The 27,262-nt window shown below is 43.2% G+C and overlaps 1 protein-coding gene across 1 annotated transcript; it reads right to left on the reverse strand.

Annotated features, from left to right (window-relative positions):
• On the reverse strand, nt 1-26,388 carry kcnh4a (potassium voltage-gated channel, subfamily H (eag-related), member 4a). Its single transcript, XM_010874809.4, has 16 exons — nt 25,692-26,388; nt 17,952-18,185; nt 17,564-17,710; nt 17,259-17,392; nt 12,947-13,190; nt 12,296-12,453; nt 11,324-11,531; nt 10,679-10,873; nt 9,557-9,756; nt 7,337-7,586; nt 6,892-7,106; nt 6,759-6,797; nt 5,480-5,835; nt 5,305-5,384; nt 5,008-5,084; nt 1-2,606 (listed from the first exon to the last, which is right to left on the reverse strand). The coding sequence occupies exons 1-16, from the start codon at nt 25,765-25,767 to the stop codon at nt 1,530-1,532; spliced, it is 3,690 nt and encodes a 1,229-aa protein (XP_010873111.2). The 5' UTR covers nt 25,768-26,388; the 3' UTR covers nt 1-1,529.
• Between the last annotated feature and the right edge of the window lie 874 nt (nt 26,389-27,262).

The following is a 27,262-nucleotide window of genomic DNA, read 5'->3' on the forward strand; positions in this document are numbered from 1 at the left end:
TGACGTTGATGATATTCTGTTTATTAAATCGTTTTATTTTTTCAAATCACAATCAAAATAGGTATACAACTATTCACACTGGCACGTGTGTACAAAGCAAACTAATCTGTAAGCTTTCTTAGCTGCTGTGCTGACAGTGTACACTGCAAGTCTTTTTTCAGTGTCAGTTATGAACAAGTATCAGTAAAGTACACAGCATAGAAAAAGCCAGAAAAAGAGTCAAGCTACAAGAGCATGAAGATATGCAGAGAGAGCTACAGTATGTCCTGAAGGGCATATATTGCAGAAGAAGACAGAGGGAAAAACTCAAATGACCATAGGTCCTCTTTGGCAGTCTAGCCAGACAGTTTTTACTAAAATAATGAGCACAGATGTTGACTGCATGCTGTAATATCCAGATATCCCCCTTGTGTTCACAGGCAATTAAATCACATAAAACCACGTCAGAATAATGCTCATTATGTGATGATACTTTCCATGTAAACACAATATAATGAGGCAAAGGGGTGGGATTTGCTTTTTCTCTGACTGTCAGATCTCATTTTAGAATGAGTAAAGAAACCCTCTTTCAGTAACGACTTTCAGTTCACAGGAAACGATAAATGAGAGCTGTCTGATTCTTTTTGTAAACTAATTCAGTTTTTCCTCAATCTCTGGTCCATATCAATACTGTACATACAGTGAAAAAAGACATCAAACGTAGTACATTCAGTGGCAATGTGGTGTTGTCAGGGTGTGGCATGGACGCAGGACACAGATGCAGAGGTTTCATTAGCAAACGTGGTTTAATCCAAAGACTCACAAAAAAAAAACCACACAGCCATAGAGACAAAACAATGAGCAACAAGAAACACAAGGGCAGGGGGAACTCACACAGGGACTAAACAAGGGGTTAACGAGATACAGGTGAAAGCAGTACATTAAAGAGACTGAACATAGAAAAATTTAAACTAGAACCAGAACACACAGAACTGCAATGACTGGCACAGCAAGGCCATGACCGACCGTTCCAGGTGTACTGTGATTTGTAGTGTTATTTATAATATTGTAAACACAAGAGACTTATCCAAAAATGACAGTTTACTTGAAGCGCTTGGCATTATCAAGCGGCAACAATATTCCTTGTCATTTGTTTGGTCTCTGTGGGCTCCAGACAGTTGCTGGACTTGTTAATGCAACCCTAGGTGACAGTGACTAACAAGGGTCAGTTTTCAATGGCTATTTATTTTGTCAACTTTGATCAGGGAAGAAATAAAATATGCAGTGGGTCCTCTCTTCAGACAGAGAACTCTCTATACAAATCAAAAGGTAGTCATGGTCGAATTTTGTGTTTTGAAACCATTGATGCAAAATGTTTTTAGTGAAGGTACAGTAGTTAATGCAAAATTGGGGGGGGGGGGGGGACTGTGATCTTTATCTATTGTATTTTTCTTTTTAAGCAGTGATGTAGGCAGTGAAATAATTTCTCATCATGGCCAAAAAGTCTGTCATTTGTTGCCCAGGTTTGGTTTTTTAGGACAAGACAGCTGCTAACGTGTCACTTCCAAGCCCCAGAGAGGCTCCACGTCCAGGCCCTGCTGTGTGCTGATGTTCATCCCCTGGGACTGGATCTCTGCCAGCTCAGCTTCACTCTGCATTCTCTCAGCTATCTCCTTGTCCTGTGGGTACTCAGTCTTTAACCCTCTGCAGTCTGGACCTGACCTGATTAATGGCCCCACCAAAGGAAGGGCTGGGTCCAATGTGTGGACAGGACTAGAGCCCACCAGGTCATTCTGCCTAGCTCTGTTGTGAGACCTCTGCCCCTGGGTGATCTGGTGGTGTGTCTGGTTGTCTGTTGGGCTGACAGACATGTAGGCCCCAGAGCGAGAACTGAAGGTGGTGTGGAGCTGTGGTTGGCCTGTGAGAGTCAGTGAGGCGTGAATGGGAGTTGGAGAGCTGCACAGAGAGTGGCTGAGGTCAGAGCTGACCTGGATGCTCAAGGAGGGGTGAGACTGGCTGAGGATGCCTGAAGAACCTAGGGAACTAGAACTACTGATGGCTGGGATGGCTTGGGGGCCAACCTGCCCAGGAACGACACCTGGGACTATTGGGACATCTGAACTGAGTCCCAGAAGGGACTGCCCGGTCCGGCACTGGGCCATGAAGGGAGAGTTGGGTGTAGTTCTGGAGGTCTGGAAAGGCATACATCGGGCTTCTAGTCCCTGACCGGTAGTTCTACCTCTGTCTGAGCAGCACGGATGTAAACAGGATGACCTGGGATCAGGCAGCCGGTGAAGGTGCTCCACCTCCACCTTCTGACCACTGGTGAGATGTGTACCCTCGGGGGGAACCCCGCTGTAGATCCACATGTTCCTGGCAGGGTGGCTCAGGGGGTCATGGTGGAGGTGAGAAGAGTGAGGTCCAGTCGGCACGCTGAAAGGCACTTGGGTCTGCCAGTTACTGGAAACATTCATCTCACCGCTGGGATTGTGGACCATCTGCATGCCGTATGGATAGGTGGAGACAGTGGAGGGGTGGTGAAACAAAGTCACATGGGCCTGCAGGAAACGCATCATCTCATGTAGCTCCTTGGTCAGGTTGGACACTTCCTGGTTTAGGGCACTCATCTGAAAAATCAACGACATGGAGAATTATCTACAAACCCGATTCGAAAAAAGTTGGGACACTGTACAATTGTGAATAAAAACAGAATGCAATGATGTGGAAGTTTCAAATTAAAATGTTTTATTCAGAATACAACATAGATGACATATCCAATGTTTAAACCTAGAAAATGTATCACTTTAAGGGAAAAATACGCTGATTTTAAATTTCATGGCATCAACACATCTCAAAAAAGACCATGTTTACCACTGTGTGCCATCCACCTCTTCTTTTTATAACAGACTGCAAACGTCTGGGGACTGAGGAGACAAGTTGCTCAAGTTTATGAATAGGAATGTTGTTCCATTCATGTCTAATACAGGCTTCTAGTTGCTCAACTGTCTTAGGTCTTCTTTGTCGCACCTTCCTCTTTATGATGCGCCAAATGTTTTCTATGGGTGAAAGATCTGGACTGCAGGCTGGCCATTTCAGTACCCGGATCCTTCTTCTATGCAGCCATGACATTGTAATTGATGCAGTATGTGGTCTGGCATTGTCATGTTGGAAAACGCAAGGTCTTCCCTGAAAGAGACGACGTCTGGATGGGAGCATATGTTGTTCTAGAACTTGGATATAAATGATCCTTGGCCCAGAGAAAACGCCTGCGCTTCTGGATCCTGTTTAGATACGGCTTCTTTCTTGACCTATAGAGTTTTAGCCGGCAACTGTGAATGGCACAGTTTGTGGATTGTGTTCACCGACAATGTTTTCTGGAAGTATTCCTCAGCCCATGTTGTGATTTCCAGTATCATTCCTGTATGTGATGCAGTGCCGTCTGAGGGCCCGAAGATCACGGGCATCCAGTATGGTTTTCCGGCCTTGACCCTTTCGCACAGAGGTTGTTCCAGATTCTCTGAATCTTTGGATGATATTATGCACTGTAGATAATGAGAACTTCAAACTCTTTGCAATTTTTCTCTGAGAAACTCCTTTCTGATATTGCTCCACTATTCTTCGCCGCAGCATTGGGGGAATTGGTGATCCTCTGCCCATCTTGACTTCTGAGAGACACTGCCACTCTGAGAGGCTCTTTTTATACCCAATCATGTTGCCAATTAACATAATAAGTTGCAAATTGGTCCTCCAGCTGTTCCTTATCTGTACATTTATCTTTTCCGGCCTCTTATTGCTACCTGTCCCAACTTTTTTGGAATGTGTAGCTCTCATGATATCTAAAATGAGCCAATATTTGGCATGACATTACAAAATGTCTCACATTCGATATATTATCTATATTCCATTGTGAATTAAATATGAGTTTATGAGATTTGTAAATTATTCCATTCCTTTTTTACTCACAATTTGTACAGTGTCCCAACTTTTTTGGAATCGGGTTTGTATCTCGGTTGCTTGGTTGAACAGTAATCGTTCCTACCAAGACAACGTTCAAAACAAAAACAGTAATAACCAAGTTCCGTGGCTGTTATGGGAATGTATGTTTTTGAGTGAACATTGGTTAAAATTTATATTTTGCATACAATGGGAAAACTTATGTGAAAAGGAGGATCTGAGAAACGTTCCTTAAATGTTTTCCAGGAAATGTAATTAACACTTTGAGAATGTAATTGGTTATTTGAAAGTCATAATGTAACATTCTGAAACTTCTTTCCCTTGTGAGTTCTATGGAATGGTTTTTTAACATTCACGGAATGTTTCAAAAATACTTTTACGAACACTACTAGCTTTTTGAGGACGAATGTATCGGACACATGGCTGCGTGTGTTCACATAAGCATTTTGATCTTGATTACACAAATTACATTTTTACTAATAACATCATATTTTTATCAGAGTCCCATTTGAGATTTGTTTTGTGCTGCCTATAAAATGAAAACTCACATGAGTTCTTTAAATGCCAGATCGTTTTTCAGAGATCCATTGTGTTGCGTGTGTAAATGGAAATTATGAACTGATACTCAAATCTATGTATGGTGTTTGCCTGATTAGTTACCTGACTCTGTGGTTTTTACTGTTTTTAGACTTACATTTTTATTTCATTTAACATTTTAAATTGACTGTACTTGACAAATACTGTATTAAAGAAATGTATATATTTTTTTTTCAATATGGAGCTTTCTCCCTTATAACAATCTTCCATCTTGAGAAAACTTAATTTCATCCTTCCTTCATAGCCTGATCCCCAGGCTTAATGCTGTAAGTATGCCAAAGAGCCTGTTTTAGACAGTCAGCCCTTTAGGGGTACAGAGAAACTAGAGTACTGGAAATGAAGTGGGAAAACTAAACGGTTTGTGTCTCTTGAGCTATCTACATAGATGAAGCACATAACACAGTACATAAACGGACATGGACCTCTTGGTGTTGGTTCACGTGTCTGTTTATGAGAAGTGATTGTATACGTTTATACCTCCTTGTTCAGCAGGCCCATGTTCTGCCTCACCTCTTCAGTCTCAAGAAGTAAGTTGGTGTTCACCTGGAATAGGTCTATGAGGGGAATTAACAGAGAAAGGTGAATGAGATCTCTGCTTTCAGAACCGCTTTTATTCAGAACTGGGTCATACCGTTTAATTTGTATGCATTGCACCGACTGTCTCCCTCTCTCTTTCCAACTGTCTGAACAAAGGGAACATACGCCTCCCCCCAAGAAAAATAACGAAGAAGGAGAAAAGAAACCACTGTTTGTGTTTAACCCATCAGACGCTACCTTTGTTAACTGTTTTTGCCTCGCCTTGTTCCACATTGAAGTGAAATGTGTGCTTGTTATCCTCAATGCCATCCACAACCCTGGATGAGAGAGGAAAGGGAGAGTTTTATACCTGAATGACGTCAAATCTGTGTGTTCAGTTATCACTGGGTAAATCCACATTTGACCATCCTACCTGGGGCTGAGGTCCAAGGGGCTGACACAATGCACAGAAGGAATGAGCAGCTTGGCTGGCCTATAACATGAGCTGTGGTCTGTGACCACCATCGGCACTGGGGCGGGAGGAACCTCCTCATTGGACAGCAGCTGAGGGGAGGGGCTACGGCTTCTGCAGCCCTGGACCGGGGAGCGGCAGAGACGGTGTGCACTGGCATGTCGAAGCTCCTCCCCAAGGGGGTTGCTGAGGCCATGCAGCAGGGGCAGACGTCCTGGGCGGGAGGCCCCGCTGGAACAGGGGCTGATGTCCTCACCAGACCCCGCATCTTCTGCCTCTACGATGAAGGGATGCTTGGGCCCCGTATCCACGTGCTCCTGAGAGATGGAGGGTGGTGAAGACAGCAATGAGAGACATCACCAGCAGATTCTCTGTGGGATTCAGAAATATCTCTTCTTTCATGTCGTACTCGTCAGATTTTTTAGTGAACAATTCAATGATATCCTTCTAGCTGTTTTACTGTACGTGTGCAATGGAAAGTAAGAGGTGTATTGAGGCCAATTATTTGCTACAGATTTTCTCTGGGAGTAAAATGATTTAGCTGTTACATAGCTCTTTTTCATCGTGGCTCATAATTGTTATTCCTAACCGTTGAATGTTTTGTGTTGGATTAAATGCGTGTTTTCACTGAGTTTTTTGAGCAACTGGAAAATTAGCACACTGTGGTGAATAATTCATGTAACAATGTTACTCCCAGGCACAATGAAGAAACACTGCCATGGAAACTCACATGTCATAGAAACGCACAAGCATTGAGTAGCACGCCTACTCCAACACCCACTCAAACATCACATTCACGAGGACAAACTAATGGTCCCACAGATACACACACAAAGAGTAAACAGGTTTAATAAGGGGGCAGTAAGTGTGAAAACAATTGTCCTTTCAGAATTCAGTTCTGTGTGGGAGAGGGTTACATTCAAACATGGCATTCAGCCTTTTGTCAAAGTAAATGCTGACCTGTGGAGAAGGGCGACAGGTTTAACTTCATATGAAGCCAAATCTTTTTTTTTATGATGAGTCAAAAAGCCTCTTTCACATCTCAAGCTGGAAATATTTTATTTGGGAATTCTATTTTACATCAGAGATTCCTTCTCATGTAAAATCTTCCCAGCTCTGAACAGTTCATCTCAGACCATGTGACATTGTAGATGCTGCAGGAGAATCTCTGAGCTATCTGTTAGTGGCAAGGCAAAACAATTACCCACGGTTGTGTAGTGATAAAAAGGTGCATGTTTACCTGTGACAGCCTTGGGGACCGCGAGAACCTCGTCAGAGCCTGGAGATCAATATTAATTTCATTAAGAGTTGCAGAAGGCCACACGGTAAGGAGTGGATGAGTGAGCGAGTGGGCAGGCATGTGCGGTTCTCACCTCCGCCTCGCTGCCTTCTCTGAGGTTGTAGGTGAGGTTGTGGTGGATGTCATCGCTAAAACGACTACCGTACTCTGGGTAGAGGGACAGGACCTCTCTGAGGGCTCGGACGCTGATGTGCTGCAGATCACAGTAGGTCAGAGCCTTCACGTCCGCATTGGTTTTGATCACCTGGTCCTGCCCGGGCAGGTCTGCCCCGATCAGATCCCCCTTGCCTAGACCCATCATTCAAAAGATCATCATATATATACAAAACATGCCCTATTTATACTTGCCTTTAACAAGCATCTTCCACCCTGATCTCTGCCAGATTCTGCATGTTTACACTTCACAATGAGACTTCTAATCATTCCCAACTCTAAACTCAAACGTGGGCACAGTTAGAACGTGGACAAGACCAGGAGGCATTTCAGAACCAGGTATATAAACTGGGCTTTAGACGTACCCAGGATAGCAAGAACCAGGTCGTCCTTAAGCACCTCCAGAGACCCAGAGCAGACGAAATAGTTAGCCTGCAGCGCGTCTCCATGGCGGATGAGGTACTCCCCCGGGGCGCAGAATGAGGTCTTGATGTGCAGGGACAGGGAGCGCAGACACCCCCTACTGGCCCGCTCAAACACTGGCAGCTGCAGTATGTCCTTGTTCAGGTGCATGGCGATGTCCGCACGCAGTTCATCCGGAAAGTCATGTAGCAGCTGACGGGAGAGAGGTGGAAGGACTGTAAGAACTGCGATGCATGTTACACCCGAGATTGCCAGTGACACTGGAGGATGAAGGCTAAATGACTGCTCACAAAAGGGCTGCATGTTGCATCTGCGCCGCTTGATTGTGTTATGGGGTCTAGGTGAGAATCTGTAAAAGCCCCTCATAGAAACTGCTGACATAAAATACATATGACTGGTTGATGTTTTGTGGAATCTAGCTGTATGTCAGCTAACACGCTTCAATACAAGCCTTCTCTAAATGACACACATCCCAGCATACGTAGTAAAACGAGCACTGTGGTTGCCTGACATTAGCACCAGCTGAGAGGTGTTAGAAATCTGCCAGTTCTTGTGATCCTTCTCAGTATCTGCTGAGGTGTCCTCAGCACTGAATACATTAAAAGGCTGATGATGAGAGGGTGTAAATGAACAGGACATTGTTTGTAATCCCTGGGGCCGGTTATCACAGCACACATCATTAATTTCAGAAGCAGTCGATCTAAGTTCAGCAGGCAGGGACTGAGAGTGAATTGAGAAAGAAAAGTGGACATGACCTAGATGCAAGATTGCATGTTTACTTTAGAATCCTCTATCGCCCGCCCACACAAACACGACTAGACCGTCTGACTGTCTATAACTAACAGCCATGCTGTCAACCCCATCTGACAAAAAGACCTTGGACTAGATGCAGCCATTGCGGTAACAAAAGATTACTTCAGAAAAGTCTGGTAAAGATTATCTAACAACTCCCGAAGAAAGGTGTACCTACCCTCTCAAGAGCTATGTATTTACATAAACAAAATACACTAGACTGTGCCCTAATGGCTGTGTCCCCATTTAATTCACCTTTACTCTAAACGTGTGCACACTCTCCAGCATGGAATTAAAAGAAATGTATTGGTGCTAGCACTAGAGAGAGTGAGTTTCCACAGTGAAATCCAGGGCTTACCCTATACTTCTGGAGATCCTACACAGGATTCAGTTTGAGGGGTCCACAAAACAATATGTTAAGAGCCCCAATCTTGACAGTGGAGAGGAAAATGTGAGGTTGATTTTCACTCTGTTTTCTGCAGTTGCACAGGGTAGATACTGTATTCTCCCACAGACACCAGTGCATGTGGCTTGGTTACCATGGTTACCAATTGCCCATGAAGTAGCAGAACATTTCTCTCTCAATTGGGCAATATATAATGATACTTGATGATGATACTGTTTTTTTTTGTATTGAAGTGATTTATTTAGCTATTTTGCTTCATGGCCTATGTGTGATGGTCAAGGGTTTCAGTGCCCTGACAAATTAGTCACCATCTTAATGTGACTAATTTGATTTATATTTAAATCACTACATTATTTAAAATAAATTCATCTATTTTTGGTTGGTGGGTTCCTCTAGCAGTCTGGGTTCCCTTGGCTGCAACCTAGACTGCCTAGGCGGTGAGCCGTCCTGATTAAATGTGTGGTATATATAAAATCAATAAAAGGTATTTATAAGCCCTTTTTACATCAGCAGTTGTCACAAAGTGCTTTTCAAAACACCCGGCCTTAAATCCCAAGGAGCAAACAACAATAGTGCAGAATTTCAGTGGCTAGGAAAAACTCCCTAAGAAGGCTGAAATTTAGGAAGAAACCTAGAGAGGAACCAGGGTCAGAGGGGTGACCAGTCCTCTTCTGGCTGTGCTGAGTGAACATATTAAGAGTGCAAATTGTAATAACGAATGGACTCTTTTGAGTCCAGAGTCGATTTAAACCTAGTCCAGGTCAGAAGCATGATGGACAAGGGGGGGGGGGGGGTCATCAGAAATCATCAGGTATCGTCTTGATCTGCAACACAACCAGGAGGACTTTGGACAGGGACAGCAACGGTCTTTCAAGCTTGGTACTCTGGAGGTGTCGGCCAAGACCTCATGTCCTCCTGAATTCAAAGTGTTCCGTTTGTTGTTCAGAGTATCATGGAAACCTACCTCGTTGGCGTTGATGCCATTGTTCACGGACCAGGTGGTCTGAAAGTACTCCAACATCCTTTGTTTCAGCAGCTGGGGGAGACGGTGCACACGTATGAAGTCCTTGAGGTCCTTCATTCGCGTGTGATATAACGAGCGGCGGGAGTACATGCGCTGGATGATGGCCGTCACGTTGCCAAAGACCACAGCGTGCATCAGGGCTGCAGAATGGATGTGAAAAAGAGAACATGACTACAAGGCACATACAGTACATGGGCAAAAAAATATTTTAACCCTTTTCAGGGAAAAGCTCACAAATAGGATTTTTCAAGAAACAGATACATATGAGATTTGGGTTAAAAAATTACTACTGAATTCGCTACAGACATGTTGAAAGAGGTTTATTAGAATCACCCAAATTATGATGAACAAATTATGCCCAGCCATCCCTATACATTAAAGACTTATTCACACTGCATTGTTCTATCCCCTGGGCAATCTCAGCCCCAGGCTAAGACTGGCCCATGGTTAGCTTAGCCTGTGGTCACACAAGCGTTTGTTAACCCTGGGCTAAGGTTTAACCCTAGGCTAAGGATTCACACTTGTATTCCTCAAACCTGGGCTCACGGACAAATACGACACAATACCATTTTACATTCTATGATAAGCTACAAATGTCACGTTCTCTCCGGCATGCGAATAATGTTACAGAAGCCTAAGGTACATCACTGACACGCGATCAATGTTACGCTACCATAATTTAATTAACGACTTCATGACATTAGTTGAACAAGATGCTCACACTGTCAGTATTTGCTTGGACAACTTCGTTAAAACTACGCAAAGAAACAGAAAAAACGTTAGCCAACCTTCATTCTTTCGACATATTTGCTAGATTTAAGCCCAGAGCAAGCTGCAATAATTGCATCGCTAAGATTCAGCAGGTATAATGAAACGACAAAAGTTTGCGGAGTTACGTCGCGTCACAAGCTTAAGTAAAGTAAGTGAAAGGGCAGGTCTCCAGGCTCGCCTCCACTTTCACTCATCAATACAGAAATGAGAGAACTTTGGAATTCAGGTCTCTTGAACCAAAACATGAAATAACGATTGATCTAATTACGGGTTCTATTCCAGTGAACTTACCCCCCATTAGCATGATGCAGATGGAGAAGATCTTCTCTGCATCTGTGTTGGCACACACATTGCCAAAGCCCACACTGGTGAGGCTGCTGAGGGTGAAGTAGAGGGAGGCGATGTACGCGCTGGGCATGGAGGGGCCACCTATCGTGCTGTTAATGTACGGAGTCTCCAGACGCTTCCCCAGCTCCTGCAGCCAGCCTGGAGTTCCAAGGAGGGACGTGATGTCAAGGAGAAGAGACGGAGAAGAAGCGGGAACGTGGTTTGCAGTGCTTAGAAACGATTAATAGCAGACCAGTGAAAGGGTTTAGCTGTTTTTTTTCCGTTTGTGTGTGCATGACTGCTGGGTCCTCTGTCTCCCTGAGGTGATTTAACAGAGTGTAGGTATCCGGGTTGTTTAGATGACATGTAGGGGGAATGCTGCCTCTGCCCATTACTCGGTGACCTGCACGTCCTGTGAGGTTGTGTGAAGGGGTTGTTATCGAGGCAGAGGCACTGAGGGACCATTCAGGCCTGTCCACAGAGGAGCCATGTGTGTAGAGGGGACTGTAGAAACTAGGGAACGATCTGATAAGGTTTCTGCAGGGTGAGATTGGTCCAGCTTCACACAGCGTAGAAACACACACACGCACACACACAGGCACAGCTCACCTATGTCCCAGGTGACAGGGTCGCTGCTCTCTATCTCCCTGCGGCCGATGACGTACCAGACGCAGGCCATCCAGTGAGCCAACAGGGCGAACACGGACATGAGCAGGGTCAGAACCACGGCGCTGTACTGCGAGTAGCGATCCAGCTTCTGTAGCAGGCGCAGCAGGCGTAACAGGCGGACCGTCTTGAGGAGGTGGACCAGAGACGTCTGGGCGGGAGGAAATGCCATAGTTGACTTACAAATTGCAACTGTCGAATCTTTTGAGCCCACTACTGCGTTATTTCACGTCCCCCCAGAGGCTAATGATGAATTAATCTGCATAGATCTGCATATCTTTTGGGAAGCTTCAGAAAAAATAAAAAAAGGGAAAAGGGATAGTTGAGCAGTGTCACACCAGTTCAGGGAAGGTTATGTGAGAGGGCTATTGGAAAACAACTGTCTGGCTGAGGTATAAACAGCGAGACGTGGATGGAGCGATGGAGGCTGCAGCTATCGTTTGTCTTGTGGATGGGGGGGGGGGGGGGGGGGACGGCGGTTAGAGATGAGGAAGGAGCCAGTCAATAAAGTATCTGGTTGCAGGTCTAATCCATTACAATTCAATGCTTGGGGGGGACCCGGGGTATTTTCTTTAAGAGGGGCAAAACATTTACTGGAAAGGCCATCAAACAAGCAATGCCTGAAGTGAGAAATGAGGCATGAGTCTGCCATGTTGTTTTGGTTCGGTCACGAGGTCTGGAGTTGGCGTATTGATTACATGACTTCCTACTTATGTGAGTGATGAGGCTACTTCAGACAGTGCGGAGAACTGGGAATTGTCAAAGGCTCGGAATCCCAGCCACTAATGAGTGCATAAAAACATAACAATTCCTCCGCACTGTCCCTACTAATCAACCAACCAGGAAGCACCACTGAGGTCTAAGGCAAGATTCGGAATGTACACATCCCTACTCATTTCTGCCAGACTAACTCACCACAGTGATGTTGAAGGCATAGAGGAGGTCGAAGGGAAGAGCAGCGATCAGATCAACAAAGAACCAGGTTCCACAGTAATGGAGGTAGATGGAACGGGCATCATAGACCACCTGACCCGACAGACTCACATACGTGGTTCGAAAGTTCAGAATGATATCTGGGGAGGAGCAGTGAGAAGCCAGCAGAAAATAATCCTGTTGTGTCCTTCACTCCATTGTACAATACAGTAGGTTTTAACTCAGTGTGTAGACAACATTTATCCTGACATGTAAGTACTGTACAAGTAGGTTATTACAAAAACCATGGTAATACCATACTTAGGATGATATTCTAGTTTTGTACATGTAAATGATTAACACTTAAAGAACCCCATCTCTGCCGTCTGAGGATCACACATCTGTAGGCGACGGCAAGGGGAACAGGTCTCAAATTGTGAGCTGTATCCAGGGGCAACACAGACACCATGAAGAGTTGGTGATGGTGGGTGAGACAAAACAGTCAAGTGTGACCCATTGCCAAGGGAGCCAACACGGCCACTGTGAGAAACCACTACTGTTGATCAACTTGATTCCAAAGATGCTAAGTACTAATGACTACTGACCAATTAATTTTAATGAAGTGCTGTTTTGCCTACCCGCACGGTATCTTACCCAGAAGGAAGAGCATTTCCACGGCGATGTCACTGACGATGGTGCTGCGGGAGTCACGATCGCTGTCATCGTGGTGACTGACGAAGCAGACATTGAAGGGCACGGTGACAGCCACGTAGAACGTGGCCAGTAAGATCAGCCAATCCCACATGGCCTTAGACACGCTGTAGTGGAGCAGAATGAAGCGGGACTTCTGCACCGCCGCCACCTTGTACTCTGGCAGGGACGGCTTCTGGAAAACACTCTGCGGGAAATAAGGGTACAGTTACAGGTTAGAGGACACAGCCTCCCCTAAAAAAAACATAGTAGCTCAGTAGCTCCGCAGATAAACAGAGACAGACCAACAGGTATGCATCTGAAGATTCAGGCCATTATTTACTCTCCCCACAGTCTCACTCCCCACAGTGTTCATTGAAAACCTATGGACTGAGATGGAACTGGACCAGCACTCAAACGATTTTCTCATCTGGTCTGTACAGTTTTTGTTTCCCTACTGTAAAACATGTATATCATATTGTTGACAACAATTTTGCTCAGTTTGATTAGTAGGAACACATGTGTGAGAATGCTGTTCATTGACTATAGCTCAGCCTTCAAAACCATTGTGCCCCACAAGCTGGCGGGGAAGCTCAGGGATCTGGGTCCCGACCCCTCTATGTGCAGATGGATCCTGAACTTCCTAAAGGGCAGACCCCAGGTGGTGCGGATGGGCGACACCACCTCCCCCTCACTGACTCTCAGTACTGGCTCCCCCCTCTCTTCACCCACGGTCACTGAGTTTGTGGTGTCAGGAAAACAACCTCCAGCTCAATTTCAGCAAAACGAAGAAGATGATTGTTGATCACAGGAAAACAGCGGTGGGGAGACCACGCCCCCATACACATCAATGGGTCTTCAGTAGAGAGAGTTCACAACATCAGGTTCCTTGGTGTCAACATCAGTGATGACTTGACCTGGTCTCATCACTTTAACATCTTGGTGAAGGAGGCCAGGAAATGGCTCTTCTTCCTACGCCGATTAAGGAGATTTGACATGGATTCCAAGATACTCACCAACTTCTACAGATGCGCACACCACATCCTACTCCTGCACACCCTTCACACACACACCCACACACACACACACACACACACCCACACACACACAACCTCCCTCTCCTCACTGGAAGGTCACTCAAGCCCCAGATCCCAATCAACCAAATACTAGTCACCTGCTTCCCATTACCTCTCACTATTTGGTTCTCCCTCATTTCACCACTCTTTGTGAGGTATTTTTGGTTTTCAGTGACATACTAAGTCAGAATCAGAATCAGCTTTTGCCAGGTATGTGTAAACATAAGAAGAATCTGACTCTGCATTATACAGGCTCATGATGTACTTACTCATGAAAAAAAAAGGACACTCAACAAGAGTCACTGCCTGCAATATACAGTACACATAAATACACATAACAAAACAATAACTTAGTAAGACTGATGAGACAATAGTGCAATGAGCAGGGTATGAAAGGTGCTGGAAAATGTACAGGTATTATTATTTACATAATGACGGTGGATGTAATTTATAAAGTCGCAGGATCGATCAAAAGCGGTGGACTAGTATGCACAGCTGAAAGACCAATATTTAAGAAAAAAAAACGAAAAGCACTACGGAGCAAAATCCAGAGGCAGTCATCGCCGGCGCCATCTTGGTTATGATCTGTTGACTTCATAGCGAATTCGTTTATGCTTCTCAGCCCACTCGTGTTTGAGCCGAGAGTTTTGTGATTTCAGATTAGCCCTCATGTACCGCTCCCTGGACTCTGTTTAAAAGCTCCTTCTGCCTGCCTCGACATTTATACTTGCCTAGCCCTTCTGTTCTTCTGCCTGCGTGTTTTGGATACCTGGGTATGAACACTGCCTGTTCTCTGACCAAGTTCTCTTCCATTTTGACCTTGTTGGTGCTGAAATAAACTACAACGGCGCTCTGTGTGTGAACCCACAATTTTGCCTTCAGTGTATCCATTAAAGCTACACGTTTTCTGTCAGCAAAAATCAATGCTGGCGGAACTGCTTTGGCCATGATTTAAACTCCACTATGGTGTGAGAGGAAGAGGAAATGATCCTTTGAAGAAAATAGGGTTTAATGGCCTCTTTTCAAGACAGAAATAACCTGCACGCAATTACCAGTCATAGGATTACAGCAGCAGTGATAGCAAGCCATCTAACAAGACTGGGGATCGTATTTGACAGTACAATCCATGACTGAGCAAGAGTTTGACTGGTCATTTTTGACCTCACTAACTTTGTTTAGAATTATCAACCTTGAATGACAGTGTGAGGGAGATGCAATATGGATAAAAACGACATAGATCCCATAAGGTAATAACACTTGAACGTCTATCTTATAAAATCTGACTGAATGTCCTGCATGGACATTCAGATTGGCATGGCAGCGAGACAATGTTTTGATCAGGGCCGCTGATCGTGTTGAGCCCATGGTAGTATTGAACAGATTTCGTCATAGGAGATCATTGATTGGTTTGTACACATTAGATATTTACCTCAATTTATTGGTTGCAAAGGCTACAAATTGTAGCAGATGTTTGTCATGGGTGAGGCAAAATGCTTGTTTCAGGCAATACTGTAGATGAAATAATAAGGGAATGAATAATAACTGTGAAAGAAACAAAAAGAAAGTTAAAAAACGAAAGATACCATGTTCTATTTCTTCATCTAAGAGTTGCTGGGCAGACTACATAACCACAGTTATTCTTCTAACTTCTTGATGTGCTATGAGGGCACTATGGTGTTGAAAGCAGATCTTTCTTTGATAAACAGCATTCTAGACATCAGTGTTCCTCTTGTCTATGAGGAGTAGGGCAATGTGCAGCACAGTAATGACAGCAACATCTAAAGCTCTTCTGGGGCAGTTTGGAAATTGCTATGGTTTCTGATTGGAGGGTAAGTTGGAGGCGATGCAGTCTTTGATCAGCCTCTCAGAGCAATTCATGATGCCATAATTGAGTGCTACAGGGCAGTTTTCACTTAGTTCAGTCACTTTGGCATCTTTGGGTACAGGGACAATGTTGGACATCTTTTACCATTTTGGGAAAATATACCTGGGGAGGCAGAGGTTGAAGATTTAGCAATCGCCAATCTGATGTCTGAAATTTCTCGACTCCTGACGAAAAAGATACCTCTAATATTCTGACTAAAAAAAGGAAGACATGAAAAAACCCAAACTCTGCAAAGTTGGCAAGGAGCCAGGCACAGGCTGTCCATATGAGTAGCCAGCCTCTTGGAACAAGAATGGAACAAGATGGCGGCCTTTTTCTATCTGTCACAGAAAAAGGGCAAATGAGAAAGATTGTCAAGCTTTTGTTAATGGCAACCACATAATTTAGTCTCAACCATTTATTGAAGAAACATTCCAAACATAACCTACACTGACTGATCACCATAACCTACTAATGAAAAAAAAAAACTGTTAAAAGGTGGAAATATTAGCTAGTTTCAGAAACATTGACCAGCTGTTACCCAGCAACCATCTCATATGTCATGTGTTTTATGAGTTGAGGAGGTTCTGTGTGCTCGAGAGCCTGCTGTATCATGCTGTGACCTCCCTTCCGGCGCTTTCCTTTAATTAGTGAGATGATACCCAGAGGTCCCTTGTCCCAATCTGCAAAGGCCACACTGCATGTTACACTGCGTGTTTCCGGATACCAGTATATCAGCATGATCTTGAAGTTTCACGTCACAATTTTTTGACATATCATACACATATCTATTTTGTACCAATGCCGGAGTGCATTCTTCTGTGTGTTACAGTTTTTGCAAAAAGTTAAAAAACTTAGATGGTTTATTGTACAGACAGTAACTCCAACTGCGGCCTGTTGTTATATAGCTTGCATGGTCAAATCCCTAGTGTGGATTAGATTTTCTTTTTTAATAGGTCACTATTTAATGTTGGTCGGACCTGGTATGATGTCTGGTAGTGCAGCGGAAATTATTAGAACAGTCTGACTATATATATCACCATTTAAAGACCAGACTCGACAGGGTGCTGGTTCAAAAGCTGTCTGATGAATTCTTTATCTGGGCCAAATGTTCCCTCCCTCAAATGGATATGTGCATGTTCCATAACACGTCTGCTAGGAAATGAATTGATTGTAGTAATGGGATTTCTTTTTTACGTATGTCAAGAAAACAAATTACTTTTACTTCTACTGTTTAGGTTTAGTTAAGTGCTTTCTTATCAGAAACTATTTGTCCACATGACAGTGAACTCCATTGTACAGCTGCAGTCATATTCAACAAGGAAAGGGAACTCACATTGGGCAGCTTCCCCTGTCCCCTCTTGGAGAACTGGGTGGTGAGGTGGGATAGGACAGTTCTGACCCTCTCTCTGACTTGGGCAAGGTGTGAACGTCTGTGTTTTCTGCTTGGGTGTGAATCCTCTGAGATGCCTGATGAGATGAAAACTATAATGAACAGATTATCAAACTGATCGTAAACTTCCTGTTATGCAAACACATGGTGCAAGGTTTGACAGGCATAAAAACTTAACAAAGCCTTTAATATAACCACAACATGTACAGTAAGGTTTAAGCGGAAGTTTTGCAGAGTTCATGAAATACCTGTGGCCTCCCCCTCTCTCCTGCTGCTGTGATAGTGGCTTTTTCCATATGACTCAGTGACATCTTTGAAGGAGAACAGAAAGAGAACCACCTCACCCTTCTCGTTCTTGATTGGCACAATGTCAAGAAGGCACCAGAATGGATTTCCTATAGAAGCAACAGAGGTTATAGAGGAGGTTAGGTTAAAACGACACGCATGGGGTTAAAGGTTGTCCTCAGATATAACCAAAAAATACGAACATCATGACGCTGGGTTATGGTCGCCTAGACAACCCGTGTTTGTTGGACTCTGTCATGTTGTTATGCCGTAGTGAACTTTGCGTGTTGCGTACTCCTGTGTAACTGCTTGTTGTGTTGATCACAGAGGGCTGACTGGCGGACTGCTCACCGTTCTTCCTGTAGAAGCGCACCTCTCCCTGGTACTCCTGCTGCCCTTCCAGGGCCTTGTCCATCTGCTGGATCACCCTATCGCTGGTCTCAGCCCCGTGAAGGAACCGACAGGCGCACGTCTTCTGCATCACCTCGGTGCGCATGAACCCGGTCAGCTCGCAGAAGCCATCCGAGCAGTACACAATACGGTAACCGTGACTACCCTGAGCATTCCCCAGCAGGAAGTTGCTGTCTGGGAAAACCAAAGAAAGAACATTTCAAAGGGGATGTACAGGGCCCAACCTCCGTCTGCTTAATGACTGGTGTTAAAGTGGTCAAGCGATTTTGTTTTGTTTCCCTCTAGTACACTGCACGATTCACACATGAAACAGTGTGTTTCCTCGCCCCTGGATGCTGAATAATTGCACTATATTAGGGTTGTTGTTTCTAAACGACACAAACTCGATTTAATTTGCCATGTGTTTACATCCGGAAACGTCTAATGATCTTGCAACTGAAGCCTTTAAAAGAAAATGTAGCACAACAGACATGATTTTGAATCAATGAGAGAAAACACCACACACATTCATACAAAGGGAGCAACAGTATACCATTGAAAAATTATTTTGAGTTGGGAACAGATCTTTGACATACCAGTATCAGGGCATTAGGAACAAAAATTTACACATCAGTACAGGAGCTTTCAATTTAAGATATTGGCTTAGAAGATGCTAGACTCTGGTCCAGGTATGGCTATAATGTAATAATATCAGGGTGCAATTGGACTAGCAGTGTTGGTAGACAGCACTGAGTCAATAGGAAATATATATGTTGTCTATGGTAGTGTAGCTATTTACCATATAAAGGTGGTTTATCCCCACAGCCATCTACAATTTAAAGGTGGTCTGTCCACACAGCCATCTACAATATAAAGGTAGTCTGTCCACACAGCCATCTACAATATAAAGGTAGTCTGTCCACACAGCCATCTACAATATAAAGGTAGTCTGTCCACACAGCCATCTACAATATAAAGGTAGTCTGTCCACACAGCCATCTACAATATAAAAGTGGTCTGTCCCCACAGCCATCTACAATATAAAGGTAGTCTGTCCCCACAGCCATCTACAATATAAAGGTGGTCTGTCCCCACAGCCATCTACAATATAAAGGTGGTCTGTCCCCACAGCCATCTACAATATAAAGGTGTTTTTTCCCCATAGCCATCTACAATATAAAGGTGGTCTGTCCCCACAGCCATCTACAATATAAAGGTGGTCTGTCCCCATAGCCATCTACAATATAAAGGTGGTCTGTCCCCACAGCCATCTACAATATAAAGGTGTTTTTTCCCCATAGCCATCTACAATATAAAGGTGGTCTGTCCCCACAGCCATCTACAATATAAAGGTGTTTTTTTCCCATAGCCATCTACAATATAAAGGTGGTCTGTTCCCACAGCCATCTACAATATAAAGGTGTTTTTTCCCCATAACCAACTACAAGGTTGTTTCTTTCAGACTTGTTTCTTCTCTCAGGTTATGCATTAGAAAAAAGCAGGAAAATGAGCTCACTGTGTCTGTCTGTTTCCACATGAGTCCTTAGATAGCAGCCAGTGGGGACATCAGAGCAGGCTTTGAAGTGTTGGCCTGTGTGTGTGTGTGTGTGCAGTCTGAATGATGTGGACCCAGTTGACACTGCAGGGGTCCCCAGCCCAGGGTCCCCCCTGCAGGGACCTACAGTCACTAATGGGGGACCCAAAAGAGCATCATGTCTAGTATGTGTACATCCTCCTCAGAGCATCATGTCTAGTATGTGCACATCCTCCTCAGAGCATCATGTCTAGTATGTGTACATCCTCCTCAGGTAATCATGTCTAGTATGTGTACATCCTCCTCAGGTCATCATGTCTAGTATGTGTACATCTTCCTCAGGTCATCATGTCTAGTATGTATACATCCTCCTCAGAGCATCATGTCTAGTATGTATACATCCTCCTCAGGTAATCATGTCTAGTATGTGCACATCCTCCTCAGGTCATCATGTCTAGTATGTGTACATCCTCCTCAGGTCATCATGTCTAGTATGTGTACATCCTCCTCAGGTAATCATGTCTAGTATGTGTACATCCTCCTCAGGTAATCATGTCTAGTATGTGTACATCCTCCTCAGAGCATCATGTCTAGTATGTGCACATCCTCCTCAGAGCATCATGTCTAGTATGTGTACATCCTCCTCAGGTAATCATGTCTAGTATGTGTACATCCTCCTCAGGTAATCATGTCTAGTATGTGTACATCCTCCTCAGGTCATCATGTCTAGTATGTGTACATCTTCCTCAGGTCATCATGTCTAGTATGTATACATCCTCCTCAGAGCATCATGTCTAGTATGTATACATCCTCCTCAGGTAATCATGTCTAGTATGTGCACATCCTCCTCAGGTCATCATGTCTAGTATGTGTACATCCTCCTCAGGTCATCATGTCTAGTATGTGTACATCCTCCTCAGGTAATCATGTCTAGTATGTGTACATCCTCCTCAGGTCATCATGTCTAGTATGTGTACATCCTCCTCAGGTCATCATGTCTAGTATGTGTACATCCTCCTCAGGTAATCATGTCTAGTATGTGTACATCCTCCTCAGGTCATCATGTCTAGTATGTGTACATCTTCCTCAGGTCATCATGTCTAGTATGTATACATCCTCCTCAGAGCATCATGTCTAGTATGTATACATCCTCCTCAGGTAATCATGTCTAGTATGTGCACATCCTCCTCAGGTCATCATGTCTAGTATGTGTACATCCTCCTCAGGTCATCATGTCTAGTATGTGTACATCCTCCTCAGGTAATCATGTCTAGTATGTGTACATCCTCCTCAGGTCATCATGTCTAGTATGTGTACATCCTCCTCAGGTCATCATGTCTAGTATGTGTACATCCTCCTCAGGTCATCATGTCTAGTATGTGCACATCCTCCTCAGGTAATCATGTCTAGTATGTGTACATCCTCCTCAGGTAATCATGTCTAGTATGTGTACATCCTCCTCAGGTAATCATGTCTAGTATGTGTACATCCTCCTCAGGTAATCATGTCTAGTATGTGTACATCCTCCTCAGGTAATCATGTCTAGTATGTGTACATCCTCCTCAGGTCATCATGTCTAGTATGTGTACATCCTCAGAGACTACGGGCTTGTCTACATTATGATACATTCTCCAAGACACATCAAAGATGACACGAGACGGTTGATCATTTTAATGTGTGAATTTGCAGACAGCTCGTGACGTCACCATCCTAGATAGCACGCCAAACTTTGATTGAGCCATTCCGTCTGTTTATAAGTGTGAAGACAATTGTGTCGGGGGAACTGTGTTAAGTTTGTGTACAGCGCGTACGATTTTCCCTTGACTGTCTCCCACAGTCTTGCGTGGTATATCTCAAATTGAAACACTATGGAAATGATTATGAAAACTAAAATAAGCCTACCATCTCTAAAGATTATTCTCTCTCTCGCAATGTAAATAAGCCATAAGCCAATCACAGACCATACTCTCAGTCTTTTTTTCCTTCTTCACTTTCTCTTGCATCATGCCATTTAATTCTGTTTTGCAATCTTTGTATCTTCTGTGTGTATTATCTGAATATAATATATACCTAAATATCTTGGTAGAATGTCAGAGAAAACTATACACAATAAAATATCACTGATTTCTCTAGAGTTTGACCTAATCTCTGTACGTATGTTTGCAGTTATTGACCCAGAACCAGAAGATAAGCCTGACTTAATGCACATGTTATCCTGAAACACGTCATGATGAAGTCCTGCATACTAAACCAAACCAAACGTGTGCCTCATTCTGTTTCTATGACAACCCAAATGTAAATTATTTGACCAAAGCATCAACAATAAAAACAACCAGTAGGTAGAAATTACAGTTGTGGTTAGTGTAAGAACTGGAATCCATTTTAAGCATTAGTGTTTAGGGTTAATATTGAGGGTTAAGGTCTCCACAAGGATAGAAAAAACCTGAGGGTGTTTTCAATTGATGAGATCAAACCGGGAATTTACGTGACACTAGCTTGGGCATTTTGTTCATTTTCTTTTCCTTAGCAGCTTCAAAGAAGAAAAGAGCATTCTTTAGTCTCTAAAACACATAATTAAAGTATGGTAGAGCCAAAATGTTCCTGATAAACGTAAATCATGATTCACCAACTAATAACTTCTGTTAGATTGTTCAAAATGTATTTGCTTCTTGCAAGTTGTCCCCCATTTACCTGCTTCCTCTGTCAAGAGAGAAACCCTACCTGGGATTTGCCACAGCTATAAAGATTTATGAATTATTTATACAATCCTCCATAGTGAGTCGCACAACCAATCTCCATTAAACAAACATTAAACAGGCAGCTGTTTAATGTACCATCTCCATCCCCCCTGTTCCCCTGTTTCTGAAAGGGCTACACGGTAGACATGTTATTGTACTCTGTTCTTTATTGAGCTGAGACAATCGGCCATCTCAGATGTCCCCCCACAATACAATGCCTGTCAGTAGTCCCCTGTCACTAACTATCAAGTCCACTGGGTAACTCCAGGTTCACTGGGTCAATCCGTATAGTTTTATGTTAAGAAATGTTGGATAAAAGGTTTGTAAAAGGTAATGAAAAAAAGTTTGTAGTCCATCCAGTACTAATAACATTCCACTGACTGTACTAAATTAATCAATGTTTAGCTAATTCGTCAGTTAATTTAGTCCCCTTTCAAACTGGGCAGCTGTGGTTTGAATTTGAAAAGACAGAATTTGATAGCTGGGAGTTTTCTACTATGATCATTGTAATCTGTAATGTTATACTTGATGATGGCCTGTTTCTGTCAGTCAACACAGTAATTAGCCCAGTTATACTCCAGTTACATGCATATTGAGTAAAAGCTATGATCAAGCTAGGAAAGTCTATTTTGCAGTCTATTATATGATTATTCATTACTTATGGAATCTTGGCACACCTTCTTTGGAGCAAAAGGAAATATTGCATTGACAATACTGTACATGTAAGCATTATATACACATGCAAAACTCTAAATATTTAGTTTATGCAGATTCGTAAAGAGGGAATATATTGAAGTACTCCAAATATCTTCGAAATTCATTCAATGAAATCTAAATTCATTCAATCATTTATTGGAAAGCTGTCTAAAACCTTTACCCCTAAGTGGGTGTACATTGCTGCCCATTAAATCCATTCATTTAACATCCTATTCCACACTGTGTGCCCAATGAAGTAGCTGTCCTAATAGTTATGTGTGGACGGTTTTATCAGCTCCCTTCAGACATTTACCGCTCTCACTATGCCTCCCCCATTTGGGTAACGGCTTCCTGCACCCCTCTTTCCCAGTCGGTGTTTTTGCCATTATCTTCACCCGCGCCATGGTACAAAAAGTCCATGCCTGACAATCTTTAACGTGGGGTTTATGAAAACTCACTGTTTGTGTAACTAATGTTACAAAATGTTACATTCAGCGTGCCACAGCATACACTGACAGTGTATACTTAGTGTCTTTTTTCATGGTACTTTGTGTATATTAATAGTATTAACATGGTATTTAAATACTATTTAAATAATAATACGTATACTGTACTATTTCCAATCATGTATTAGAATTATACTACTGCAATAAATTGGTGCTTTTTCAACACTCTAAAGTGTACTTATTACTAGTTAAATAGTGGGCTACTTACAACAAAAGTTGTTCCAAAATGACATATATTAAAAAGGCTGCAGTCTTCACAAAGTTAGAGACGGTTTGTCAATATGGCTATGCTAAAGAAATGGCTGAAAAACACCTCCAATCGCCAATATGTAGGGAGACTGAAAAAAAAAGTGTTGCCTGCAAAACCGTAAAACATTTCTGTCAGACTTATAGCATAAATTAGAGAATTTCAGAAAAAATTTAATCAGCTCCTATTTTGAGTACATGTAATTTTTCTTTAAAGGGGATTTCGGCATTTAAAGGAGATTCTGTTACGCTTAAATGTGTAGTACTGCAATCTATTTTTTCTACGGCCTTGATGAAGGTGTCAAAATGCCCTGACAGAATTCAGCCCATTGTCACATCCTCCACCTAAGCACCTTGTTGATCCAGAAAACTTAGAAAAAGAGACTTGGGATACGCAAAAACCACAACAACAAAATCTAATTCACACACAAGGTTAGCATGCACGACTACCCTATATTTGTTTTTGATGATCTTTATCAAAGGTGTAAATTTTTTCAGAAACGAACAGAGGTGGCCAAGGAATAGGCTAAGAAAAATGGTGAAATGCAAATATCTTTGACACACCATAAAGCAGCTTTATTGTTGTCATTGAACAAAAAGAGAGACAGAGAAATAAAAGGGTATGTAGGAAGAAAAGCACTGATGAATACACTGATGAGCCAAAACATTATGACCACCAGCCTAACATCCTGTTGGTCGTCTGTGTGCCGCCAAAACAGCGCCGACATGCCGAGACATAGACTCGACAAGACCCCTGAAAATGTCCTGAGGTATCTGACATCAAGACATTATTAGCCGATCCTGTCCTTCAAGTTGTGTGCCAACTCCGCACCCTTTTGGTGGTGGACAGGGGTCTTCGTGGGCACTCTGACTAGTCTGCAGCTACGCAGTTCCATACGCAGCAGGGGAGATTCCTCCAGGAACCATCTTGCCACAGACGACCTTCTGTCGGTTCAGACCAGATGGGATAGCCTTCATTGCTCTCACGCACTGATGAGCTTTGGGCCCCCAACTCCCTGTTACCGGTTTGTGGTTGGTCTATCTTCGGACCGCCGTCTGTAGGGACTCACCACTGCTGACCAGGAGCACCCACACCCAAGCCTAGCCGTTTCAGAGATGCACTGACTAAATAATCTGGCCATAACTATTTGGCCCTAGTCAAGTTGCTGAGGTCTTTACTGCTGCCCATTTCTCCTGCATCCAACACGTTGTCTATGAGAACTGATTGTTCGCTTACCATCTAATCTACCCAGACCTTGACATGTGCCCTTGTTAGGGGATGATCAATGTTATTCGCTTCACCTGTGAGTGGTCAGAATGTTTTGGCTCATCAGTGAACAGTCATCTCTTCAAAGATGTGGCCCCATTCCACATTAAAGTTTTCTGTTTTGTGCGTGAAGAAAGATCTTAGTTTTGGTATACTGGCCATTACATCATTAACGCTGAATTCTCTATCAACTTGCTAATGGTCTTTTTGATCCAATCCATGTTTTGTGTTGCTTTTTAACCAGCTAGTTAGTTTGTTGTGCTAGCTCTGTTAGTAAGCTTATGTGTTGGGGTCAGTTATTGTTGTTTGACACAAGCTAATGCTAACCAACTAGCTAATTGCTTATCTCCAAAGAAATTAGTAGTTCTTGCTTTCCTAATAGGTGAATTTGGCATCTGAGAGCGACAAATAAAAAATGTAAGAATTGCAGTGTTTTTTAATTTGATGTCTTGAATGACAAAACTATTTGCTACGACCCTGTCAAAAATCTGGTACAGTGGTTCTCTGTGATGGCTGGATGGATAATGATGAATATGTGTTCTGCACCTCCTGTCCTGTTGATTTGTTCTTTTCAACAAGACTGGTCATATATAGTAATTATAATAAAATGTATATTGAGCTCCTACAAGACTCATTAATCACAACAAAATCCACATATTCCCTTGCTGCCATGTGGCACAAAGGCACTATCGCGTGAACAAAGGGGACACTTACGGGTGCCATCAAAGTGGTTGGCGATGGTTTCCAGGAAGGTGTTTTGCGGGGCCAAGAGGCCTTTCATCACTGGCATGTTGTCCAAGGACTGAGACCCACGGCTGGACTCACCAGATCACTCCATCTCCTGAGAGACAGGGGCTGAAAGGACGGCTGGGGCAAGTCAGACCAAATGACTTGGCAGTCTGCGCCTCCATGGATGTGGCCCCTTGACTCGGTGCTCGGCTACAGACCAGGGTAACGGGGGAATTTACCTCAGTGTCAGGTTTATGGTCTTGTTTTTTTCCTCAAAGGTATTCACTGTCAGCTCAGAGTCATCCGGTTATGTGGTGTACCTCCCTGCTCTTCTCTCCTCCACAGAGATCAGTCTCTGAAGGCTTGTCTAATCCTCTGTCTCACTGAGTCCCAGCAGGAGAGCAGGATGAGCACATCGCTTCCATTCTGTTTGTTCTCCTGCACGAGCGTCTCCTTTTCACTCTCACTTTCCCTATTTCTGTTTCCTTCTCTTCCTGTAGGTTTTCCTCTACATCCCTCCTCTCTTTTCCTGCTTGTTTCCACTTCACAGTTTTCAAACAGTCAACGTCTCTGTTCGGTCTTCTTGCTCCCGCTTTCAGCCTCTAGTCCATATCCTCTCTCCTCTCATCTCTTCACACACTGCCTCTCTTGTTGCACACGAAACGCAACAGATAAACTGACTGAGTCAGTAGACCAGTGAATCTCCTCCGGCTTTCGCTTTCATTCTGCCCCCCCCCCCCCCCCCTATGTAGTCATCTTACCCAGACCCACAATTATTCAGTGAGGATCCTGTTTCCTCACTATGATAGGCAGGAGAATATAATCCACATATCACAAAATGTTGCTGTAATATTTCATTTGGTTATTAGTAAATTACCATTCTGGGAACGTTATACCAACATCATAAGCATGGATAAAACGTCATTTAAACGTCTTAGGAAGGGAGCAAGGAGAAAATGGGTAAGTAGAGGTAAGTGCACCTCATTTCCTCAATAGCTAACTCTTTCTGTAAATAACAAAATCATGTATTCATACACAGTTCATTCTGTGTAGGAAAGACATTTTAAGTTGACAGAGAAACGTCCAGCAACACATTCATTCAATAATCATTACTTGGGTATTTTTTTCTTATTGTATTTTTCAGATGGAGACACCACCATAATCTGAACTCCTACCCAACCATCTAAAGGAAAGGCTGAGCCACCAAGAATGAACTCACCCACATACCTTCCCAAAGGGCAAATGCCATTTGTATAAAATAATAATCATTGATTAGTCCTCATCATTACCCTGTTTTCTTGTTCATACACCATCATGTAACTTTTGAAGCGTAAGTGAAAAGAAAGTTAAAGAAATGTGATTGAAACCTTAAAGAACATTCACAGAAGCTATAAGAAACATTAACATAACAAATATTCCCAAATTTATAATCTACAGAAAACACTAATGTAACATTAACAACTTTGCGTGAGGTTTTTTGTTCTGTTTTGTTTTTGTTCTTGTACGTAGCCTGTCCTTGTCATTATTGCTTTCACCCGTGTCTTGTTTCTTGTTGG

Source organism: Esox lucius, chromosome 11, assembly GCF_011004845.1.
Source record: "Esox lucius isolate fEsoLuc1 chromosome 11, fEsoLuc1.pri, whole genome shotgun sequence".
In the NCBI taxonomy this organism is placed as follows: domain Eukaryota; kingdom Metazoa; phylum Chordata; class Actinopteri; order Esociformes; family Esocidae; genus Esox; species Esox lucius.